Below are 23,761 nucleotides of genomic sequence, written 5' to 3'. Positions count from 1 at the left end.
CTCCTTGAGTCCCTTCCAATAGGTGGCCTCTGAGAAGTTGTGTTGGGAAAATTTTCCACTCCAGTCACGCCGCTTCCCCCTACACCCGGAAGATTGGCCTTCCCCGAGGAACTCCCACACGGGGAGGGGCTGTCGGGCTGAGAGGGAGTGACGTAGCGCGTGAGCGTCGGTCACGTGGCTCGAGGCGGCGCAGGCTCCTTCCGGCTCCCCGGGGCTGGGCCGCGGCGGTGAGCGAGACGCCCTGGCACATGCGCAGTGGTGCTCCACGTGAACGCCTGCGTTTCTCTGCAGACCTGAGGATGCCGCCGGAACGCAGGAGCCGGACGAAACCTGACCGGAGAGCCGGCGCGATGCCAGGGAGGAAAGCCAGGCCCGGGAGCGGCGACACGCCCCGAAAGGCCGCCCGTTCATCCCAACGGACACCGCAGGCCGGGCAGAGGGCGGCCCCTAACGCGGTCACTGCGGCGGCGGCGGCGGCGGCGGCTGAGGAGGAGAGCCGGCTTCGGCAGCGGAACCGCCTGACGCTCGAGGATGACAAGCCGGCCGCCGAGCGGTGCCTGGAGCAGCTGGTCTTCGGCGACGTCGAGGACGACGAGGACGCGCTGCTGCGGCGGCTGCGGAGCTCGCGGGTGAGGGAGGCCTGCTGGCGCTGCGGGCACACGCTGCCGCCGGGCGCGCGGCGGGAGGCGGGAGGCCCCGGGGGCGGAGCCTGGGGGGACCTGCGGCGGCGAGCGCTCAGGTGGGAGGGACGGGCGACCGCGGGCGCCGAGGGGCACCGCTGCGCTCTCCGCCGAGCTGGCGAGGGCGGAGACGCTGTCTTTCTCCGCCCTAAAGGGGCCGCGGCACTCGGCATCCAGCCTGCGCCCGACTGCTGCCTCGATTTGCCGGAAGGGTTGCCTGCAGTCTGGAGTCGGGCATCTTCGGGGTCTGATACCCTCCGCTGCAACCACAGGGCTGGCCGTGTGCTCACCTGTCGCGATTCCATTTCGTGGATGGAAACAATGACGTGGGCAGAAGGCGTAAAGCTGCATTTTTACAAATAATTTGTCCGTGTGATGCACACGCCCAGCTTTTTGAGAATGATCAGTGTATTCGCCTCTAACGCTTTTTGGATGCTGACTCTTCTTCGTAGCAGTTACAAGTCCTTCGTGATTGATACAATTTTGCGCTGTCATTCCTTTGCTTCTATACCTGGTCGGTCCCTCGTCTAAGGTAGAGAGCCCCACGTATTGTTCTAGGTTCCGGAGGGAGAGACAGCAATGGAGAAAGCCAATAAACCCCCCTGCTCTCATGGAAGATAAAGGAGACGACTAGTAAAGTTAAAGTACGATGGTGGAGAGGAAAATCAAAAACATTTAAACATTTGGGGAAGGGAATTAAATTTATGTGGAGCCTTTTTTTTTTAAGGTAGGGCTGTGAAATGCCTCAAGAATGTCAGCATTTGCTGAATTAAGCTGACCTTTTGTGTGGGTGCTTCAGTGGAAGCGTGTAGCAGTTCCCTTTGGGAGATGGAGAACAGTTATTTTCTGAGTGGTGTGACAGACAGTTGTGTGTCAGACAGGAATCCTTTGGTGGGCTTTGAAAGATCTTATGTCAGTAGTGCAGGTGGATACTGGTGTGGGTGGGGGAAAGTTCAGCTCATTTCAAGGGACATTTTTCCTTGTGGGCTAGTTTTAGGCTTGAGTGTTGTATAAAGTTTTAAGGAGTTTGAGAACAAGCACACAGAACAAGAGATCGTCCTTAGTGAGGGTAGGAGACAGATGATGTTGTGCAGGATTCTAGATGGCCCCAGGTGCTGTAGTAGTTGAAGTATAGATGTTTGTTCTTTACCTGTCCACTTACCTTTTTCCCTGGTCTACTGTGGTCTTTTCCTTGGCTATTCCATCCTACCTCTCCTGTCCCTCTCTGGTGGTTCTGACCTCCTTTCCTGCCTTCTCCTTCAGCATGTGTTATGGTCGTATTCCATCACATTATTTCATCAGCAGACCAGGAAAGCAAAGCATTCTACAAGCCATCTAAGTCTAAGGTGTGGGTGTCTGCTACCACCCCATAGGAAAAGCACAGTGGCTTGAAGATGGTATGTCTCTTTAGGGTCACCTACATGGAAGCTCAGATGACTCTGAAGTGGAAGATGAAGCCACAGATAATCTCCCTTCTCAGAAAAAGCCAGTGTGGGTGGATGAAGATGATGAAGATGAGGAAATGTAAGTTACCCATTCCTTTCAGAGTCCCTCCGGACACTTTAAAAGTTAACTTGTAGATTTTTACAAACCATTGTCTTGGAAAGTATGATTATATGAATAATCAAACATTTGGAAGTGCAGGGGAAAGGTGGTTCGTAATTCTGTGTCTGAGAGAAAGGCTCTGAGACTGCTGACTATATCAGAGGGTCGTTTGGATTAAGTGGTGCATATAGAGTTTTTAGCATAGTGCCTGAAACTCAGTGAAGACTTGACGTAAAGTTAGCACACTGTGTTATATGAGTGTATACTACATACTTTAACGGTTTTACTTTTTCTATCTAAAAGTTATATTTGAAGCATGGCACCTCACTTTTGAAAAAGACCTTTATGAACAGCTTTAAATGGCTGTGTTGTCCCTTGCATAAATCAAAATTTATTAAACAAATAAATTTTTCTATTTTTCATTTAAGAATGCTAACATAAACATCTTTATGAAAAACCTTTTGCATTTCTAATTAATTTCTTAAAGATTCTTTGGGGATATTATTATTTGACCAAAGACTATATTTTAGGGCTATTGATTGATACTGTTAGACTTCCCGAAGGTTTATCTTCCCCATGTAACATGGGTTTCAGGTTTTTATTTTCTTTTTCTATGATCAGTGAGTGTTATTTTGCAGACTTTCTTAGTTCTATAGGAAAATAACCCTACTTAAATTGTGTTGGGGGAAATTGATACTAGTTATGCATATTATATGTGTTCTCTGTTGTCTTTGTTAGAGACCCCAGTGTCTCAGATTTCTTAATAAGAATTTCAAACTTTTATTTGCTACAGATTGAACCCAGGGTCTGTGCATTCTAAACATGTACTTTACTATTGAGCTCCATTCCTTTGTGTCATATTTACCAAATGTTTTCTTTATTTTTTTTTAAGCACAGAGATTTTCAAGTTTTAGATAGTCAGATCTTTGAATCTTTTGATTCATTGTTTTTATTTTTGTTTTTTAACAGTAAAATGTCCTTTATTAGACTGCTGTTTGTCTATAAAATACAGGCAGTATTTGATGATTTACTTTTTTGTGTATTTGACTTGCCTGGAATATTTTGGAGAATGACATGAAGTGTCACTCCAGATAATTAAGGATGAGTTTTCTTAAGTACTAGCTCTCCAGACTGTATGAGGAGGAATGGAGAACATGTATATGAAATACTCCACATCTTACACTCTTTAACTTCATTGTTTAGTGATCGCTTCTTCAGACTATCAAAATCAGCACCATTTTATGATGGCCTTTTGCAGATCATTTAAAATATGCTTGTTCTATACTTCATAGAGTTGACATGGTGAACAATCGGTTTCGGAAAGATATAATGAAAAATGCCAGCGAAAGTAAACTTTCAAAAGATAAGCTTCAAAAGAGACTTAAAGAGGAGTAAGTATCCTTTTTTCCTGTGATTTACTAAGATTTGTATAAACAGCCATTTTTCTTTCTCTTTGGAGCAGCTTTTCTGATATATATGATATATATATATATGTATATATATCATATATGTATACATATATACATATATGTATATATCATGAGAAAGTAGGCATTACTTGCTTTGTGAAACTTCATGTAAGTATTTTTGGCAGGGAATACAACAAACAAAGATAATTTGAAGTAGAAAATAACAGCTTGAAGAACTACTACTTAAATATAGTCAGTAATACTGGTAAGATAATTATCTGTATGTAAATCAACTCTGTCCCAACCTTTTTCCTCCTGAGACAAGGCTCTCATTGTGTAGCTTAGTCTAACCCGGAGGCTCTAGGTTCTCCTGCCTCAGCTTCTTGAGTACTAGAGTTACTGGTAAGTACTACTATGCTTGCCTTCACCAGAATATGAAAAATTACAAAAATGTAAGTACCCATTATAATTGGATTCAGTTTAAAAAAAAAAAAAAACCCTTACCTTATTAGCTTTATTTATTTGAATATTTGAATTTTTAGGTTCTGTGTGAGAGTGAGATGTTGATAATGTGACACTAACACCTGAATTTCTCAGTGTACATGTCATAATAAGAGTAAAGAGATTTTTCTGTATTTTTACAGTGTCATATCTAAGAAATTAGTAGCTGACCAATCAACATTAACTTCTCTTGATTAATAATTAAACCAACACAACTACCTTTATTACTTTTTTATGTAACACTTCACTACTTTTTTATTTAAAAACAAATTCACTCTTTACTGTGTGTGGTGAGGTCAGCAAACAACTATGTGGAATCTGTTCTCTCATATGGGTCCAGGGATTAAACTTGGGTCGTTAGGCTTGGTGACAAGTACTATTACTTCAGGTAGGGAACCCAAAGGTTCCCCCATACCAACTCTTACAGCCCAGATTGATCTCAGACTCAATAGCTGAAGATGATCTTGAACTTTGATCCGTCTGCCTCTGTTTTCCAAGTGATGGGATTGCATGTCTGTGGTTCTACATCTGTTTTTGTGTGGTGCTGGGGATTTGAGCATATTAGGACTTTAATAATAAAATTATAAATATGTTTAAAATTTTTTTTTACTGTTTATTTATTTTTCATTTTGGCTATTTTGAGACAGGGTCTCTGTAGTTTAGATATCCTGGAGCTTGCTGTGTAGACTAGGCTGGCCTTGATTGAATTCCTGTCTTCATCTCTCAAGCACTGGTATTAGTATTTGTAAAAATCATTATGGGGATTGAAACTTAGGGACTTGCTAGGTAAGTGTTATATTGCTGTATTCCTCCCCCTCTTCGCGTTTATTCTGATACAGATATTTCCTAAGTTGATCAACATGGCACTTTTAATTCCCTCTGTCATGTTGCCATATTTCAAAGTTAATGTCCTCTTCCCGTAGCCTCATGGAATTTTGTATATTCTAGTTATTTGTTTTCAGGCATATCCTTTCAGATGTGTTCTTCATGTATCTCTGTATTCTGCTATTAATTATCACCACAAGTAAACTGCATAGTTGCAAAAGTATAGGATAAACTGATGAAAACAAACAGGATAGCCATGTAATTGAATGTAAATTTAATAACAAATATGGATTGAGGTGCTCTTTATCCAATGCTGGTTTCAGTGGGCAGAGGTTCCTGAGTTTCTAGTACAGAGAGCTTGGAACCATTCAGTGTGAGTAAAGATACTAATTTTGGAAGAGATTCTGTATATACACTAATGGGTGCCAAGATCTATATAGAGTCTGAACATTCAGTAGTGTTACCACAACATTTTTGTTTTTCCTCTCAGATTCCAACATGCAATGGGAGGAGTACCTGATTGGGCAGAGACTGGGAGGAAGCGGAGAAAATCTTCAGATGGTTAGTGTTGATGTCTGAGCTAGTAATCTCTTCCCTTGTTTTGTTTGTATTGGAGTTTTCCCATGCTTTTAAAAATGAAGTGATGTAAATAAGCTTCCCTCCTTTTGTTGGCTTCATAGTCTGAGATTTCTCTTTGGGAAGTGTTATGAGTAAGGTATTCCCCTGCCAGTCTTATCCCCGAGCCACGCCAGCCCCAAATAGCACTCTGAGACGCTGTATTAGATATACAGCTGTTGGCCTGTTACTAACATTTTTTATTGGCTGGCTCTCTGTTAAATATTAACCCATTTCTACTAATCTAAGTATTTCCACATGATCTCATCTTACCAGAAAGAGGCCCTGGCATTCTTGTCTCTCAGACTTCCATCTTGAATCTCCTCCCTACTCCTTTCTCTCTCCTCCTAGTCTCCTAGTCCTGCCTATCTTGCTTTGCTATTGGCCAACAGTGCTTTTTTCATTAACCAATATGAGAAACATACTTACAGAATGACATATCCCATCGGGGAAGTCCTGTTTATATAGCATAGGCAGATGTAATACAGGTTGAGTATCCTAGTCTGATCCTTGAAATGTTTTAGAATCTGAAACTTTTGGAGCTCACAAGTCTGAAACTTCTGGCTTTTTGAAGCTAGGATGGGAAATTCTACACAGTAAAACTGTTTCATATGCAGAACTACCAGAGGTATCATTAAAATCACTTTCAGGCAACATGTAAAAGGTATAAAACAAATGAGTTTCATGTTTAGCTTTGAGTCATTCCTGAGTTACCTTATCATGTATATGTAGGTACTGAGTCTGTGCTTCAGAGCACTGCTGATCTAAGCTTTTTCAGACAGGGATAGACAGCCTGTGGCATCTTACTTACTGTAAGGAAAATAGGGTGAATGGATTGTTTCTGTCTTTACAGGACTGTGTTGTTTTATGACATAGAATTAAGAAAAAATGAGTAATACTTGATTCAGAGCCCTTTCTGATGACACCTATAACTAATCCAGCTGTCTACCCAGAAATGGGATGTCTTGTCAGTGGAGCTGATGTCAGATCAAGCCCAGATGATAATATAAAAACCTGCAGGTTTTAAGATTAGCCTGTTACTAAATATTTTTCTAGTTTATTTCTAGTTTAGATACTATAAGTATAGATGACTTTGTCAAGATCTGATTTGTGTGCACAATTAGAAAACTTAGAATTAACATTTAAAATCTGTTATGTAGCCTTACATGTAGGAAGCTCTTAACATTTTTTTTTTTTTTTTTTTTTAAATTGGTTTCACCTGGAAGTGATACATGATACTCATGCATGCTTCAGACAGTATTTTGCCAGGTAAATCTTGAGTGAGCTTTGTAGACCAACCTGGACTTGAGCTTTCAAGTATCTTCCTGCCTTTGGAGGATGTAAAGACTCAGGCCATCTGTATTTATCCTGTATTATAGTCTGGATGTTTTCAGATCTGTCAGGTAATTTTGGGACACTGGTTTAAAAACATCCATTGGAGACTAAATTTTAATTGCTGTGTTTTTTAGTTTTTAGTTCTAGAATTCCCATTGGTTCTTTTTTTGTCTTTTTCTTTTTTTTTTTTGGGGGGGGGTGCACAGTCTCATGTAGTTTATGCTGGCCCTGAACTCTCATAGCTTGTGGCAGCCCATTCTCTCTTTCCACCCTGTGGGGTGTGGGCATCAAACTGGTTGTTAGGCTTGGTGGCATGTGCCTTTACCCACTTAGCAATCTTGTTATTCCTCATAGAGGTACTTATACACTGTTGGTTGGCACTGATCTTTCTTTTTCATGTGTGGTGTTAAGCTATATCTCTGTCTACCCTGTTGCTAATTTTGCCGTAATTATGAGTTGCTCTTTTTAAATGAAATACTGGCTTTATTTAAACTTGATCTCTTTTCATCTTATAACCATCTGTGTGTGAGTCTTCTTCCCAGTCAAGCTTTAATTTTAACTATGTATATAAAGTGCTGTGTCATTTTTTTTTCCTTTCACTGTTTTGATTTTTACTATTTTCAGCTCAAAAAGCAATTGAGGTTGTAAAGCAAGGTTGGGAGTTGGCTTTAGAAATAGAGAGGTTTGGGTTAGAAAAGGGCCTTCTGATTGATTCTAAAGATTAGCCTTGTGGGTTTATTTGACTCAGATGAAAGTGAAGAGGATGAAGACGATTTGTTGCAAAGGACTGGGAATTTCATATCCACATCCACTTCTCTTCCAAGAGGAATCTTGAAGGTGAGAGTTGTTGAAATTGGACCTATCCAGTCACTGACCTGTGAAATCCATCCTGCTTCCTAAGTTTTGCAAGTATGGATACTGCTTGTATGCGGCGCTAGTGTTTTTGTTGTCATTTCATTTATTTACTAGATATTTGTTAGGTTTTTCTTTTGTAGAAATACTTGTATCCTACTTAGGTACTTCTAGGGATCCTATTTGGTTTCTTTTAATTTCCATTGACAGCAGTATCCTGCTGCTGCCATCTCAGCCTGCTTCAGTGGTTACATGACTAGGCTGTCCACGTCTACAGTACCTCATCCTGTGAGCTATTCTTAATATAGTAATACTAGAGGGAGATTTTATTTATCTGTGTATGTCAGGGTATGTGCATGGGAATGCAGGTACCCAAGGAGTCCCGCCAGAAGAGGGCGTTTGATCTTTGGAGCTATAGATGGCTATGAGCTATTTGATATGGGTGCTGGATCTTGGATCTGAACTTGGATTCTCTGCAGGAACATTGTATACTCTTAACCACTGAGCCATTTCCCCAGCCCCTAGAGGGAACTTTTAAAAATAGTTTCAGGTCATATCACTTTTAGTTGCTTTTTAAACCCTCTGTATTTCTATCGTAGCCTACAGTGTCCTTCATGGTCTTTTTTATTACACCTGCATCCTTAGCTTCATTTCAGACTTCCTTTATCTTATTTGTTACTCAGGCCCACACAGGCCTTTGTGTTTCTTAATTATACTGGGTCCTTTGTTGCTTTGAACCTGTACCTTGCTTTGTTCTGTCTATGCCTTCCTTAGGCACTGCTTGTGGCCAACTGTGTACATATTTCTTCCCAAATAGCATTTTGGAAAGATATATATTTCCAGTATTTTGTTTACTTGCACATGTCTGATTAATTGTAGTAACCAAGTGCTCCCCCAGCACAGTGCTTCAGCAAGTATCTGTCAAGTTAGTAGGCCTGTTTAGTAAACATTTTCCTTTCTATAAACTGTTGTGTTTATGGAGATGGGGCAGTGATAGTAGTAGTATGGTAAGTTACAGTTAGACAAGAATGGTGCTTGCTCTTTTCCCTTCCCCATTGTTCTATTCCTTGAAGTTGAAGTCCTTTACTGTAAAGACACTTCCTGTGCCTCTGACCTCCACACTTTACTGTGGCACACATGCCCGTGCTCACACATCATTCACATACACATTAAAAATGAGAAATGGATGAAGCTGCATTAAAAAAAGAGTAACACAATTTATTTTCAGTGATTATGAACACAGGCAGTGCTTTGTTCCTAAATGAAGTTTTAATGTGTGTGTGTTATTGTGTACCTGAAAAAATAAAAGACTGCTATAGTAGTCCATGTGATGTTAAGAGATCACCATCATTTTAAACTAGCCACCTGTGTCTTGAGGGGTACATAGTAGTGATTATGGACTGTAGACTGTGTGGACAATGACATAGCATCTGATGCATTTACATCAAAGCAGAACTTTTAAGTAAGATTTCTCAAGTGCCAGTCTCTTAACAAAAATTTGATGCATCTTTGAGGCATTACTATATGCTAGTACTCAAAAAGTGCTTAGTAAATTTACACTTCATTTGTAGAAAGGTATATCAGATTTTTGATTACTATGACAAAAATATATGATAGAACAGCTTAGAAAGATTTACTTTGATTTGATTTCAGACTTTTTTCCTAGGATTTTCAAAGCAGGGTTGCTCTGTGTTGCCTTGGCTGTTCTAAAATTACCTCGTAGACCAAGCTGACCTCAGACTCAGTGGTCTTGCTTGTCTCTGTTGGGATCAAAGGTGTGCATCACCACATCTGGCTCTTAAGAGTTGAGTCCATGGTCTGCTGGCATGTTTGTTTCTGAGCTTTGGTAATGTAGTGCATCATGTTGAGGGCATAGAGGAGTTAAGTTGGGTACCTCAAAGTGTCCAGGAAGCAGAAAAGTACCAGAGGAGGTCAGGGAAAAACATAGCGTCAGGGACATTCCCCAGTGACTTTCCCTGATGTTAGGCCTCTGCTCAAACGTTTCCAGCCCCTTCCAAAATAACCCTACCCTGCTTTAGATCTAGTCTTCAGTGCATGGTCCTGTGGAGGGCATTTCATGTTCAGAGCTTAGCAAAAGGACCTAAGTGACTTCCTCCTTCATTTCAGAGATGGTACAGATGGTAGTAAAATGACTTATTAACTGGTGCTAGGTCCATGGTCCTCTGGTTACTGTTCAATTCTTCTGCATTATAAAGAGCAATGTTTTGTTTTTTTCTTTCTCTAAGACAATGAATGACTCTCACCCTTCCTAATACGCAACCCTTTAATTCAATTTCTTGTGTTGTGGTGAACTTCCCCCCCACCCCCGGTTTAAAATTATTTTCTTGCTACTTCATAACTAATTTTGCTATTGTTAGGCATTATAATGTAAATATCTGATATGGAGGATATTTGGTATGCGGCTCTTGTGAAAGGATTGTTTGCCCCAAAGGGGTCGCAACTCACAAGTTAAGAACCGCTACTATAAGCAATGCTAAGACAATTGATGTGATAAAATTCCAGCTTTGTATTTTCACAGATGAAGAACTGCCGGCCTGCCAATGCTGAGCGGCCTACCACTGCGCGGATCTCATCAGTGCAGTTCCATCCTGGTGCACAGGTGGTGATGGTCTCTGGGGTAGATAATGCTATCTCACTATTTCAGGTATGAATTTCTAAACGAAGTCCTGTAGTGAAAAATATTCCCCACCAGAATACGGAAATAACCAAAGAAAATATTTGTACTTTCTTACAGGTTGATGGCAAAACAAACCCTAAAATCCAGAGTATCTATTTGGAAAAGTTTCCAATCTTTAAGGCTTGTTTCAGTGCTAATGGAGAAGAGCTTTTAGCCACAAGCATGCGTAGCAAGGTTCTTTATGTCTATGATATGCTAGCTGGAAAGTTAATTCCTGTACATCAAGTGAGAGGTAAGACTTGTATTGAACACAGAGTCAGTCATTCTTAGCTTACCCCTTCTCTCAGCCTGAATTTACCAATATTTTAACTATTCTTTTTAATCCCAGATATGTACATGTGCACAGTCTCACTGTGTATCTCTGAGTGTCCTCAGATTCTCTTGCCTCTGCCTCCCAAGTCCTGGGATTAAGGCATGTACCATCATACCCAGCTTTCTGCAGTATTATTAAAAGTAAGAGTTTGTTCAGTTAATAGTATTTGACAATTGTGTTTAGGAAATATGCTTGATTGAAGCTAGTGAACTGACTCTTTAAGAACTTAGAGTGGGTTCATAATTTAAAAATATACATGTTTTCTAGACCACAGATATTGTTGCTTGGCTTTATTTGTCCTTGTTAATTAATTGAATTTTCTCTTTTTCTTTGTTATTTTTTGTGTGTTGGGGGCCAAACCTGGGCTTTTTTGCTCACAGGCTAGGATTTTACTGCTAGGCCCTGGTAATTTATTTGAGGTTTCTTTAGATTGTTTTATTTTATACATATGGGAATTGTGCCTGTGCATGTATATTGCATGATGTACATACCTGGTGCCTACAGAGGTCAGAAGATGTTGGATCCCCTGGAACTGGAGTGCTATATGGTTGTGTTCCGCCAGTAGGTGCTAGGAACTGAACTTGGGTCTTCTGCAAGAACGAGTGCTCTTCGCTGCTGAACCTCCTCTCTAGTCCCTCCCTTTAATTAAAATTCCTTCCTTCTTTTCCTTATGTGTATGGATATTTTCTTCTCTGCACACCATATGTGTAGCCTGGTAGCTGCAGATGCTAGAAGAGGGTATCTGATTCCCTGAAATTGGAGTTTCAAATAGTTGTGAGCCACGACATGGGTGCTGGGGACTGAACTTGGGTCCTTTGGAAGATCAGCCAGTGTGAGCCATCATTTCTTCAGCCTCCTGATCCTTGGTTTTAATGTTAGTAGGTGAGGTGGTAAAATAACATTAGTTAGGGATATAGAAGACCTGGCTTCTACTTTAGATAAATTGCTTCATTTTTCTGACAGATAGGGCATTGGACACTTTAATTCTAATGTTACTTACTTTAAATGTTGATTTATTCTTGGTATAAAACATTTTGAGAAGTACTTATGTAATACATTTTAAAGAACAAAATAGGCAAAACTAAAATTAGCTTTTTTCATTAGATTTATTTACCTACCCTCTTATCCATTTTTTCTCTATTGTCCTGCTCATGCCTACTATAGGTGACACCTTCCTGATTCCTATGTGAATCCAAAGCCATTGTAATGATTTTGGCTGGCTTAACATACATCTTGGGCCAAAGTGTTGGCACAGGCCATAGGTCATTGGCAATCTTCCTATTGCACTTGTGTGGCTGTATTCCTGTTAATGGGTGACCAGTGACTAAGACCAAACTAAAGTGACATACATTCATGTTTATCTTCAGTATTTTTAGTCAGTTCTTTCCTGTTTGCTGACACCTTTAATTATCCTTTCCAAGTTGGTTCTTTGTGAAATTCCAGCAGGGAGGAGTGTCTGTAAGTTGTTGTTTTGATTTTGTGGATCTGAATTCGCGTTTCCAATCTCATTAGGTGTATTTTCTGGTTATTTGGATGCTCTTTGTTGAAAAATTTCAACCAACTTATATTGAAACAAAATTACTTTGATGGCTTACTATATTTGCAATTCATAGTATCCACTGCTCAAAACCAACTGTAATCCATTTCCAAGGGCTCAAACTTCCTTTTCTGGCCTCTGAGGGGACTGTAGGCAAAACACCCATACACATTTGAAAAAAAACCAAAAAACAAAAAAGAAAACAACAAAAAAACCCAAAGCAGGCCCTATGGGATTGCTTAGCAGGAAAAGGTGCTCCTTGTTGCTTGAGTTTGATGGTCTGAGTTCTGTCTACATAACTCAGGATAGAAGGTGAAAGCAAAAGGAAATAGAACTGTATCATACTTGAGACACTTGTTTGTTGTGTTGAGGGTTTAACCCAGGGCTTTGATCCTGCCAGGCAGGCACGTTAGCACTGAGCCATATGAAAATACTAAGTCAATATGAAATTTCTGAGTAGGATATATAAGCTTTTGAATGTAAATTCTTGTCATAAATGCTTGTTTGAAAAGTGAGAATAGAATTGATTCAGACTTTATGTTCCATTAACCTATAAGGGCTTATAACTTAAGCAGTTAGAGATACAAGTGTCAATCAGCACTTCCTTCCTTCCTTCCTTCCTTCCTTCCTTCCTTCCTTCCTTTCTTTCTTTCTTTCTTTTTAATCACATTTAAAAATAGTTCTTCTGGTCTAATCAGTAGTTGCACTTTATCAGCTTGAAACTAGCTTTTTTTGACTAGGCAGCATTGTTTGCATGGTATAGAAATTCAGCTTATAGCTGGGTGTGGTATTGTATGCCTATGATTCACGCACTTGAGGCAGAAGGATCATATCAGTCATCGTTGCTTACAGGACAGTTAAAGACTGTCCTGGACTTGAAAAACACCCCAATCCCCACCTTTAGTGTGTACAAATGAATGATGATGGGAAGTCTATTTTGCTCCTTTTCTCTCTTTTCTTTCTCTATACCGTTTGTACCATTTTTATGTGTTATTTCTATTAGATCACTTTATAATGAGTAACTTGGCTCTTAGCCAATGGGCGAACAGACTCTCAATTACATGGCATGCTATCATACTTGAAAGTTAGGAGTTTTGGATTTTAAAGTACAAAATTAAAGATTATTTTCCCATAGTTTGGCTAGTTCAAGTGGCAGTGGGTTTCCTTTCTTTTGGTGAGTTGTGCAACAACAAACTACAGTAATCCTTTTGGTTAGAGTATCACTGTTTACATTTGGTAAATGAATGGATTTGTTTACTGTTTGGAGAGCTGTTTCTCTGGCTCACAGCTGAACTATTGAATGCTAACCAAGATGAAGTTTGCCAACCACTTTGAAATGAACGTTTGGGTTCTTTTTGATGTTACATGTAATCAAATTTATTCAGATATTGGGCTTTGCTTAATTTGTAGCTTGTATACATTTTAAAAGGTAAAGGAACTTAATTGTTAGTAGAGGGTAGACTTCTTAAAAGTCATTAAATCTATTGTTTCATCTCTAGGCTTGAAAGAGAAAATAGTGAAGCGATTTGAAGTCTCCCCAGATGGATCCTTCTTGCTCATAAGTGGCATTGCTGGATTTTCTCATTTGTTATCAATGAAGGTGAAATATTTAGTTGCTTCTTGTTCTTCCATTAGTGTTAATTCTAGGGTTAAGGACAGTCTTGAACCTAATGTGTTCTTTTTGTTTTGTGTTTTTTTTTTTTTTGGAGATGGGGGTTTTGCTGTATAGCCTTGGCTGGCCTCCAACTCATAGAGATCCATTGCACTCAATGTGTTCTTCAATCTGTACCTCAAGTAGAACTTTGGGAGTTGTAGATGTTTGGGGAAAAACTTTTGACATTGAGAAAAATAGAGTCAGAGTTGGAGAGATGGCTAAGTGGTTAAGAACACTAGCTGTTCTTCCAGAGCACCGAGGTTCCGTTCCCAGTACCCACACATTGGTTTGCAGCCGTCTATAACTCTAATTCCAGATTTGTTGTCTTTTTTTGGGTTTCTGTGGGCAACAGGTGCAAATGTGCACAAACATTCACGCAGACAAAACAGCTATACACATAAAATTAAGAAACTAAAAAATTAGAGTCAAATACTTTCTGGGAGATAGATAACAGCCTTCTAACATTGAGTAAATAATTACTCTTAGACCAAAGAACTGATTGGTAGCATGAAGATTAATGGACGAATTGCAGCATCCACATTCTCCTCTGATAGTAAGAGGATATATACTTCTTCGGGTAAGTTTGGAGATATTTATGTTTTCAATTTTATAAAAAGAAACCTGCTTGGTTTTTTACTTAATGTTTTAATAAGAAAATCAGATTATATTTAGTACTTATTTTCTGTCATTTGCCAGGTCAGTTAAGAACTGATACACAATGTTAACATGTATGCTATGTGTATCTGTACTACAGTGTGTGACAGTTTTCAAGAAGTTAGTTAAAACAAGAATTTCGTTGAATTCTCTTTGGGACCATAAGGTTGTATATAGAAGGGCAAACCTTGGAACAGTATCTGTAGAAAAGGAAGGGATAAGAGGGGCGAAGAGCCATCTTTAAGGCAAATGAGATAATACAGGTATAGGATGAGAAGGTGCTGTAGTAACAAGAAAAAGAATTGATTAGTTTTGAGAATTAGATACTTTAATGCTTATTAGTATTTTTACTTTTTATATATTCACTCCAAGAATTTATTTTAGTGAGATATAGCATCTTTTACTTAAAAGTTCAACCCAAATGCATGGTAGTTTTGTTTTTTACCTTTAAACCAAAGGCTACTGTGTTTTTGAATGACTGACTGATAAACTTGTGCTATTAAAGAGAGACTAAAAGTGGTTGCTTTTTAAAGAAAGGTTAATGGAATACGTCTTTGACTTTTACTTTCAGGGAATGGAGAAGTTTATGTGTGGGATGTAAATTCGAGGAAGTGCATTAACAGATTTTTTGATGAAGGCAGTTTGTATGGATTAAGCATTGCTACGTCAAAGAATGGACAGTATGTGGCTTGTGGGTGAGTGAAGAGAATCACATCGTGCTGATGAGGAAATGTTTAGCAGTTAAATACACTAGATGATACATGACTTTACTGACAACTTAGAAATATGAAATCATTAAACCCAGATGAGCCTTTTTTTGTAAAGTTGTCTTGATGCATCATTTATTAGTAATGGCAGTTTGTCAGCTTTTTAGTGAAGAAGAAACTAGACTACCTTAAGTCATTATATATTTTCCGAAGTTTAGAATACTCATGGTAAGATTTATTTTAGTGTATTTATCTTTTTGACATTGAGAAGGTACAGTGGTTCAACTTTGGATTTAAATCTCTTAAGTCCTTTAGCTAGATGTAGTATAAGCCAAAAACACATTCTTTGGAAATATTATTTGTTAGTATGGTAGGTGTCTTAGCCACTGTCCTTTTGCTGTGAAGAGATATGACCACAGCAACTCTTACAAAAAAGAAAGCATTAAAGTGGGACTTGCTTATAGCTTCAGAAATTTAGTACATTATCATCATGGTGGGGAGCATGTGGGGCAAACATGGTGCTGGAGAAGTAGCTGGGAGTTCTACATTGGGATCCACAGGCAGAGCAGGAAGGGAGACCCATTGGGCCAGGCTTGGGCTTTTGAAACCAAAAAACACTCCCAGTGATACACTTCCTCTAACTTATCCTTCTCAAGTAGTACCATTTCCTGATGAATAAGCATTCAAATATATGAAACTGTGGTGGTTATTCTTACTCAAACTATCATAGTAGGCACTTAATATTTAATAAAATATGTTACTAGGTTATTAGTGGAAAAATGGTTTATATTTGGGAAGTGATGACTTTATCTCCCCACCTGATCTTAAACATTTTGGTGGAAGGAGGAGTTGCATAATTAGTGGTAGTTGTAACCTAACTTAAAAGATCTTGTTATCATTAATTTTTGTAGTTAAAGATGTTATCTGTTTGACCTTAGACCAAACACAGTTGAGTTGTAAAGAAATTTCAGTTAGGTATTCTCTGGAGTGGGAAGTTAGTGGGGTGGTGTCTTATACCTTTAATCCCAGCACCCAGGAGTCAGAGGCAGGCAGATCTTTGGTGATACCCTTGTTTATGATCCCCAGGCAAGCTTCATTAAATCATAAATAATATATCACCACATGGATCTCTCTGAGTTTGAGGCCGCCTGGTCTGCAAAGCAAGTTCTAGGATAGCCAGAGCTGTTACACAGAGAAACCCTGTCTTGAGCTCTCCTCCACCCCCACCCCCCACCCCCCACCCCCGATATTAAGTATCCCAGTGTGACCTCATGGTAGTCTTTCTTTTTGAGCCTCCTGATTGCTAGAGGCATAGGCATCAACTACTATGCTTGACTTAAAGTACTCATCTGTGAATTATACTGTTATTGTAGACTAACACTAGGCACTTAATTTTTACTTTTTAAGAGCATTGGACACAATTCTTTGTTGGTAAACATTAATGTAAACTCTGAATGGATAACCATAAAATTTTGACTATTAACTAATGACTGTTCCCAGGAAAGCCAAATTAAGGTATCTGATTTTACTGTCTTTGTTCTCTAGTTTTGTAGTTCCCACAAATACATTCAAAGAATAAAGAAGAGCTAGAAATGGCCGAAGGGAATGGTGGTGTTTACTGTAAAAAGAAAAGTTATCAGTGGACAATGTCAGTTCAGTTATCTTTCACATAATAAAATATTAGGCAATGTCCAGGCCTGTTGGGGCTAGCTTTTAATCCCAGATAGAAACTCAGGTTGCTGAAGCTAAAGAGAGTTGAAACTTCCAGGCCAGCTTGGCAACATAAGAAGACTATATGGTGGGGTGGGGTGGGGGGGGCAAAAGGGCTGGAGATACACTTGCTCAGCATGTATGTGAGGCCTCAGGTCCAATCTCCAGTACTACAAAACAACAAAAAGTAGTAGTACTGGAAGTTAGGCAGTAAGCACTGTGGTTTGCCTTGCATCTCAAGCACTCAAGTAGTACCAGGCATGAGGTACATTCTTTAGTAGCAGAAAGTAAAATAGAGATTCTGTACTTCAAATTTGTAGCTAGATCTACATACAGTTGAAAGCTGCCAGAGTTAAGAGTTCAGCCAGATTGAAGCTGCGCTGAGAATGTCTTTTGTCTTGCCTTGAACTCCAGTCATTGAGCTCTTTGCAGTTTGTTTTCCACAAATACCAGTTTGCTTTAAATCTGTTTTATTTCCTTTTCTTTTTGCAGTTCTAAGAGTGGAGTGGTAAACATATACAGTCAAGATTCTTGCCTCCAACAAACAAACCCAAAGCCAATAAAAGCTATAATGAATCTGGTCACTGGTGTTACTTCCTTGGCCTTCAATCCCACTACAGAAATATTGGCAGTGGCTTCAAGAAAAATGAAAGAAGCTGTTAGATTGGTAATAATCCTTTCCCCCTCCCCCTTTATCTTTATAATTAAAATTTCATGTTGAAACAGTGAATGATTACAGGAAAGTAGTATTCGATTATTTCAAAAAGTGATTTCTAGGTTGGAGGTACAGTTTAGTTGGTAGAGTGCTTGCCTGGAATACATGAGGCCTGAGTTTAATTCCCAGCACCAAAACAAATCCGAGGTGGTGACCCATGCCCAAAATCAAGGTTATCCTTGTCTACGTAGTGAGCTGAAAGCTGGCCTGGTATACATGAAAACCCTGTCTTAAAAAGCCAAAAACAACAGCAACAAAATGCTAAAAAGTTATGTCATTTCAATTGTGTTATGTAGAAATTATTAGTTGGGAGCTTTTGGCTTTGGTTGTTGCATTATTGCATAGTAGCTACCAAATTTTGCATATGGTCTGTTTTTAATTGGAAATTCTTTATTGTCCATTTTAGCATTTTTTAAGTTATGGTCCTTATTTTCAGAGATTTCTTCTATTTAAATTAAGGAACATATTTAAGAAAAGCACCTCATTTATCTACAGTTATCTACCTATAGGTAGTGGAGTGGAGGCAGTTCTTAGACTTGAAAGTAAGTTGAGTTGACATAAGTAGAGGTGCTGTAATTCAAATAGCTAGACGGAGATTATGAATACCTGTATTAAGAATGCCTTAGGTTACCCTCAGTTTTGATGACTTAATGGAAAGACACAGGATTGATATTTGTCTATATTATGGCCAAGATTTATTACAGCCATAGGATACTAAGCAAAGCAAAATCAGCAAAGGGAAGAGCTACACAGGTAAAGTTCGGAGTAGCCTGGGAGTCCCTTCCCAATAGAGTTGCACCAGATACATGTAAAACCTCCAGTAGTGAGGTGTGAATGTGCACATCAAGTATTTCCTACCGATGAGGCTCATTAGAGACTCAGTGCCCAGGTATTAGGTGCAAATCACTTTATTTACACAACTGACTTGGGCTACCCAGGCCAAGTCTGTTTACCCAGGCATCATCCAAGGACCATTCTTGTAAGTCTTCCTGAGAATACTGGCTTCGGGACCACATTCACTCTTTTTGCTTCAATCTTAGAGTTCAGTTTAAATGTCATTCTGATTTCTGGATGTTTCATACTCCTCAGAACTGATTTCTTCATTTAACAATTGCTTCCTTTTAGACTCAGGTATACAGATTCTGTCCAACTTTGAGTAGCAATATTGTGTTCAACTACTGTTATATGTACACTGCTGGCTTGTATTTTACAACAGCTGATTTTTTTATCTTGCTCCCTCAATGAAAAGCTTACATATATTAGCTAATAGTGTATATCTTACAAAGACTAAAAAAGAACTCTTCAAAACAATTTTGAAGGGCTGTTGTTCAGAAGATTTAGTTTTTTTTTTTATTTGTAGTTATTGAAGGACAGAATTATAATTTCAGACTTTATGTTCTTTTTGTTTTGTTGAGTCAAAGTTGCATATAGCACAGGCTAATCTTAAAATTGCCTCCACCTCTCCAATGTAGGGATTACAGGCATGCACCATCATTGCCTTTCTTAGATTCTGTACTCTTTGTAACGCAGCTGTACAGGGCTTATTTGACAGGGTGAAGAAGAGGCTAAGTTCCTGCCTGGGTAGATATGCAGGGAGCTGTCCTGGGCCACATGTGGTCTATGTACTCTGGGTAGCTATGGCTGCAGGGTGATAGCTGCCTGTGAGGCCCAACACTTTGTAGATGACAGTGACATGATGCAGTGTCACTATCATCTGTGTGGTGTAGTGGAATTTGGTGTAAGACTGTCTTGTTAGATGATTCTCAGAACCACTTACCTAATTGCTGTGACTTTTATTTGGTTTGGATTGCTCTGTTTTTTCCCTCATTTGCTGACTTCCTGTGTTGGGTGTGATGGATGGAGTCTTTCTCTGATGACTTTTGTTCACCAGTTTTTCTCAAATAGTTTCTTTGCTGTGTTCTTAAAGTTTTGAGACTTTTTTTTTCTTCCTGTATATGTAGTGTTCTTTCAGGTCATAGTTGCCTACTTACATATTTTGATTCTAATCACACCCCCATTACCTTCTTTGGTCTCAATGCAAGTAACCCCTTTTCCCTGCTATTTTTCTTTCTGCCTCATGTCTATTGGATAGATTCTTTGTGCTGAGTTTTATCCTTGGCCTCTTCTCTCTGCCTGAGGTTTTAGGTTTGCTCTCTTGATCATATTTGAATTCTTTGTTTTGTTTTTCCAGACAGGGTTTCTCTGTGTAACCCTGACTGTCCTAGAACTCAATTTGTAGGCCAAACTCTCAGATCCACCTGCCTCTGCCTGTCTCTGCCTCCCAAGTGCCTGGGATTAAAGTCATGTACTGGGCTTGTGTCTGAAATCTTTTTAAAAAAATTTATGTGTATGAATGTTTTGCCTGCATGTATGTTCCATATGTATGCCTGCTGTCCATAAGGGTCAAAAGGGGGTATCAGTCCCCTGGAACTGAGTTACTGATAGTTGTAAGCCACCATTTTGGTGCTTGGAACTGAAACCATGTCCTCTGCAAGAGAAGACAATACTTTTTACAGCTAAGCCAATTCTCCAGCCTCTGTATCTGAGTTCTTGTTATTGTATTTAACTTTTCTTATAGATGTTTGAGTATAGTGTTTTGTCAGCCTTGTCTTCCACTCCTAATATTTTTCTTTTACTTGGTCAAATCTGTTGGTGACACTTTTTTTTTTTTTTGAGACCAGACCTCACCATATATCCCTGGCTGGCCTGGAAGTCATTGTACACCAGGCTGACTTCAAACTCGAGATCTGCTTGCTCTGTCTTCTTGGTACTGCTGTTAAAGGCATGTTCTCCTCATCTTTGCTTAGTAAGCTTCTGACGTCTTTTTCAGACATCGTCCCTGTTGAAGAACACTGAGGAGCTGTCAGTCTTTCAGCATGAGTCATGCTGCTGTTCTTGTTCTTGTTCATGCTTCTGTGTTGCTGTGTGTGCATCTGTGCTTTGGGTGTCTCTTCCCAGTTTTGTTTAGGGATTCTATTGAATACCTATTCTTGAGAACTTAGAATCTATGAAGTGTCACTGAGAGGAAACACTTAGCTATTATAAAAGTTAACCAAAATGAAAAATGTAGAAATATACTTAAATTTGATTTTAAAAAAAAATCACCTACAGATCCCAATGACCATAAAACAGAAAAATGTAGAGTACTATCAAGTTTAAAAAAACAAAAAACAACTCCCCCCCCCCAAAAAAAAACCCCAAAATTTCCTGATGAAAAACTTAAAGTTAGAGACCACGCAACTTTCAAGTTACAAGAAACAAAGTTAGCTATGACTTGGCGAGTAAAGTCTTCAAGTGTGAAGACCTGAATTCAGACACTCCCCCCCACCCCCCAGAGCTCACTCTAGACTCACTGTGAGATGGGGAGTAGATGCAGGAGATTCTGTGGGGTAAGAGAATGACTCAGCCAAGGCAATGACTGATGCTGACACTGGGTTGTCATCCATGCAGATTGCTTCCACTCATACAAGTAAGCATGCATGACACAGACACAGATTTTTGTCATGGACTACTTGGTTACGTTTATGGATCAGTGCCTCCATGCATGCCACAGTCAAAGTGACTTATGTTTTATATCAGGATAGAATGAAATGAACAACTTAAGATAGTTTCTAGTTTTTGTAATTCAAGGCTTTTTATAATCTCCTACAGGTTCATCTTCCATCTTGTACAGTATTTTCTAACTTTCCGGTTTTTAAAAAGAGTGCTGTTTCTCGTGTTCAAACCATGGATTTTTCTCCCAGAGGTGGATACTTTGCCTTGGGAAATGAACAGGGCAAGGCCCTATTGTATAGGTAGGTAATATTTATGTTTAAAAGTCAGATACATGATAAATTGCTTTTGAAAATATGGAAAGGATAATATGTATTATTAGTTCTTTAATTATAGCATGTCCAGCTTGACCCATCCTTTATCTAACTGTATTTTTTTCTCCCATAAATGTGTCACTAGCAGAAAAATATGCCCAAGGAATAAAAATTGTGTGTAAGTTTGTATAATTATTTTTTTCCCCCAGAAAGCTTTGTTTTTTTAGAATGCCAAATCAAGGGAAAGTAGCCATTTTAATAATATTTAGTAGTTTGAGATAGACTTTTGCTAATTTGAAGTTACTGTTTATTTCACTGGACTTATGTGAATTTTAAAAAACAATAGATGTTTCTTTCCTTGCCGCTCTAAGCTATAAATAAGGATGTGAGCCATAAAGATAGCAAAAAGTTAAATCATCTATCCAGCTTTTTTTTTTTTTTAATAGCCAACACACTTGTCTTTAAAATAGACACAAGCAAAATTAATTTTCATCAGTGTTAAACTGTTGGCAGTGTTCTTCAGGGAGAACTGAAACTTCCAGTGGTGGCTGCTCTGATACGATAGTCCCTTTCCTTTTTGTTGGTTGTGTGTGTTGCACAGAACCCTACGATTGTGAGGGAATGCTCCAGGGAATGTTGCAGGATGAATGAAAAAAGGAATGGAAATTGGTTTTAAAATAGTTGTGAAATGAGACTATAGTAGACTATGGGTTAAACGCTACCTCCTTTGTCAGTCTCATTTCAGATTAGTTTGGGATCAAGTACAGATTTTACTAAAAAGAATAGCTCTGAGAACTTTTTTTTTTTAAAGAACTAAATGGTTTTTTAAGCCCCAGAAGCCATTACTGTCCTGGTTGTGCTAGTGATTTGAATCAGCAACACTTTTATTTACTGTGGCTGATGAGGTATTTTGTCAGTCTTCTGGAGCCATCATAGCAGTTTATGTATTTTGGGATCTAAACACATCTGCTTGTTGAGAATGACTGAGAATGACTGAAATCTGCCCACCCCCCCACCCCCCCCCCCATCTTTCTGAGTGCTGCTCCATGACAGATTTAACTGTGGGTAATTAAAATTTATCTTTTGTTTTTCAGGTTACACCATTACTCAGACTTCTAAAGATGTTTTTTTTGAAGTAAGAAAATTCTCTTTTAAAATAAATATATGGGTTTTAGGGTTGTACCACTGGTGTCATTTGGTAGAGGTGCCATATTGGCTTAGCTCTGTTTTTCTGCTCCTAGGTCAGCTTTATATCCTTTATATTAGGGGAGCTGGGTGCAGCTAGATCAGGAGCTGGCCAAATGACCTGAGGCCTTCCTTGGAAATTACTAATTCCCAATCACAGTGGCCTGCCTCCTCTACTGAGATCACATTGTCACAGTTACTGAGCATGTAACCCACAAAACAGAATAAACTTCTCATAGAAGAATCAGAGCTACAGCTTGTGTGAACTTAAATTCTTTGACTTGGGCGATTATTAAGTAGCTTGCTTTATTGCAGAGGGCTCAAGAATGACTGCATAATAGAGTTTTGATGGCCAGTATTTAAAACAAAGTGTGTTTCCTATATGGCAACATCTTAGACCTGATACAGTGAGCTTTACAATTAATCTTTTTACCACAGCCTTCTTATAATTATGAATGTTGAAGAGACTACAGATAAGATTTAATTAGAGAAAAGGATTTTTAAAGATAGAATTTTGAGAATGTAACTAGAAAAAATAATGCATTCCAGCTATCTTGTCTCTCAAAAATAATAATGGCAGTACACATTGCTTGTGGTGAACAGTTATAAATCAGCTGCTGTGTAATTTTTTTCTCTTCTTTTTCAGATTCACTTGAATTCATTTCAGTATGTCTTCCCAGAAATTTCCAAGTGTGTGTGATAATATATAGATAATGACTTATGGAATCTATGCTTCAGTTAGTAGTAATGTCTTGATAAATATATGGTAACTTTTGTTTGAAAATAAGTGTACATGATTCTTTCTAGTCTCTGCATATACACATACACACAAATGTAACTTGGATGCATTTCCTTTAAACTCTGAATGTGAGAAATTGGGAACCATCTGTCTGTAATAATAAATAATATAGGCAGATATTTTCATGATTAGCCCCCCTCCTGCATAGAACTGTTCAGGTTTCAGAGCAAGGCTTTTAAAACTACCTAATTCACCTATTTTGTCCATTGTATTTGATACAG

General features: G+C 38.9%; 2 protein-coding genes across 2 annotated transcripts in view; one reads left to right on the top strand and one right to left on the bottom strand.

Annotated features, from left to right (window-relative positions):
* Mbtd1 (mbt domain containing 1) overlaps nucleotides 1-1,937 on the bottom strand; it is a 59,646-nt gene extending 57,709 nt beyond the window's left edge. The window contains exon 1 of the mRNA XM_051197403.1: nucleotides 1,843-1,937. The gene's annotated coding sequence lies outside the window, so the exon portion shown is untranslated. The remainder of the gene's footprint in view (nucleotides 1-1,842) is intronic.
* Utp18 (UTP18 small subunit processome component) lies at nucleotides 18-23,466 on the top strand. The gene is made up of 14 exons (XM_051197945.1): nucleotides 18-629; nucleotides 2,092-2,204; nucleotides 3,518-3,616; nucleotides 5,451-5,521; nucleotides 7,659-7,747; nucleotides 10,302-10,427; nucleotides 10,518-10,692; nucleotides 13,810-13,910; nucleotides 14,451-14,541; nucleotides 15,190-15,313; nucleotides 17,528-17,702; nucleotides 21,402-21,544; nucleotides 22,651-22,691; nucleotides 23,388-23,466. The coding sequence occupies exons 1-13, from the start codon at nucleotides 249-251 to the stop codon at nucleotides 22,673-22,675; spliced, it is 1,713 nt and encodes a 570-aa protein (XP_051053902.1). The 5' UTR covers nucleotides 18-248; the 3' UTR covers nucleotides 22,676-22,691; nucleotides 23,388-23,466.
* The last annotated feature ends 295 nt before the right edge of the window (nucleotides 23,467-23,761 follow it).

The sequence above is a fragment of the Phodopus roborovskii genome, unplaced genomic scaffold, assembly GCF_943737965.1.
Source record: "Phodopus roborovskii unplaced genomic scaffold, PHOROB, whole genome shotgun sequence".
NCBI lineage: Eukaryota > Metazoa > Chordata > Mammalia > Rodentia > Cricetidae > Phodopus > Phodopus roborovskii.
Note: the sequence above shows the minus strand (reverse complement) of the source record. Positions and strands in the feature narration are given on the sequence as shown.

Coding starts and splice junctions, on each gene's coding strand:
- Utp18 (XM_051197945.1), top strand. CDS start 249: ATGCGCAGTGGTGCTCCACGTGAACGCCTGCGTTTCTCTGCAGACCTG. Junction 5,522..7,658: donor GCGGAGAAAATCTTCAGATG/GTTAGTGTTGAT, acceptor TATTTGACTCAG/ATGAAAGTGAAGAGGATGAA. Junction 17,703..21,401: donor TGAAAGAAGCTGTTAGATTG/GTAATAATCCTT, acceptor AATCTCCTACAG/GTTCATCTTCCATCTTGTAC.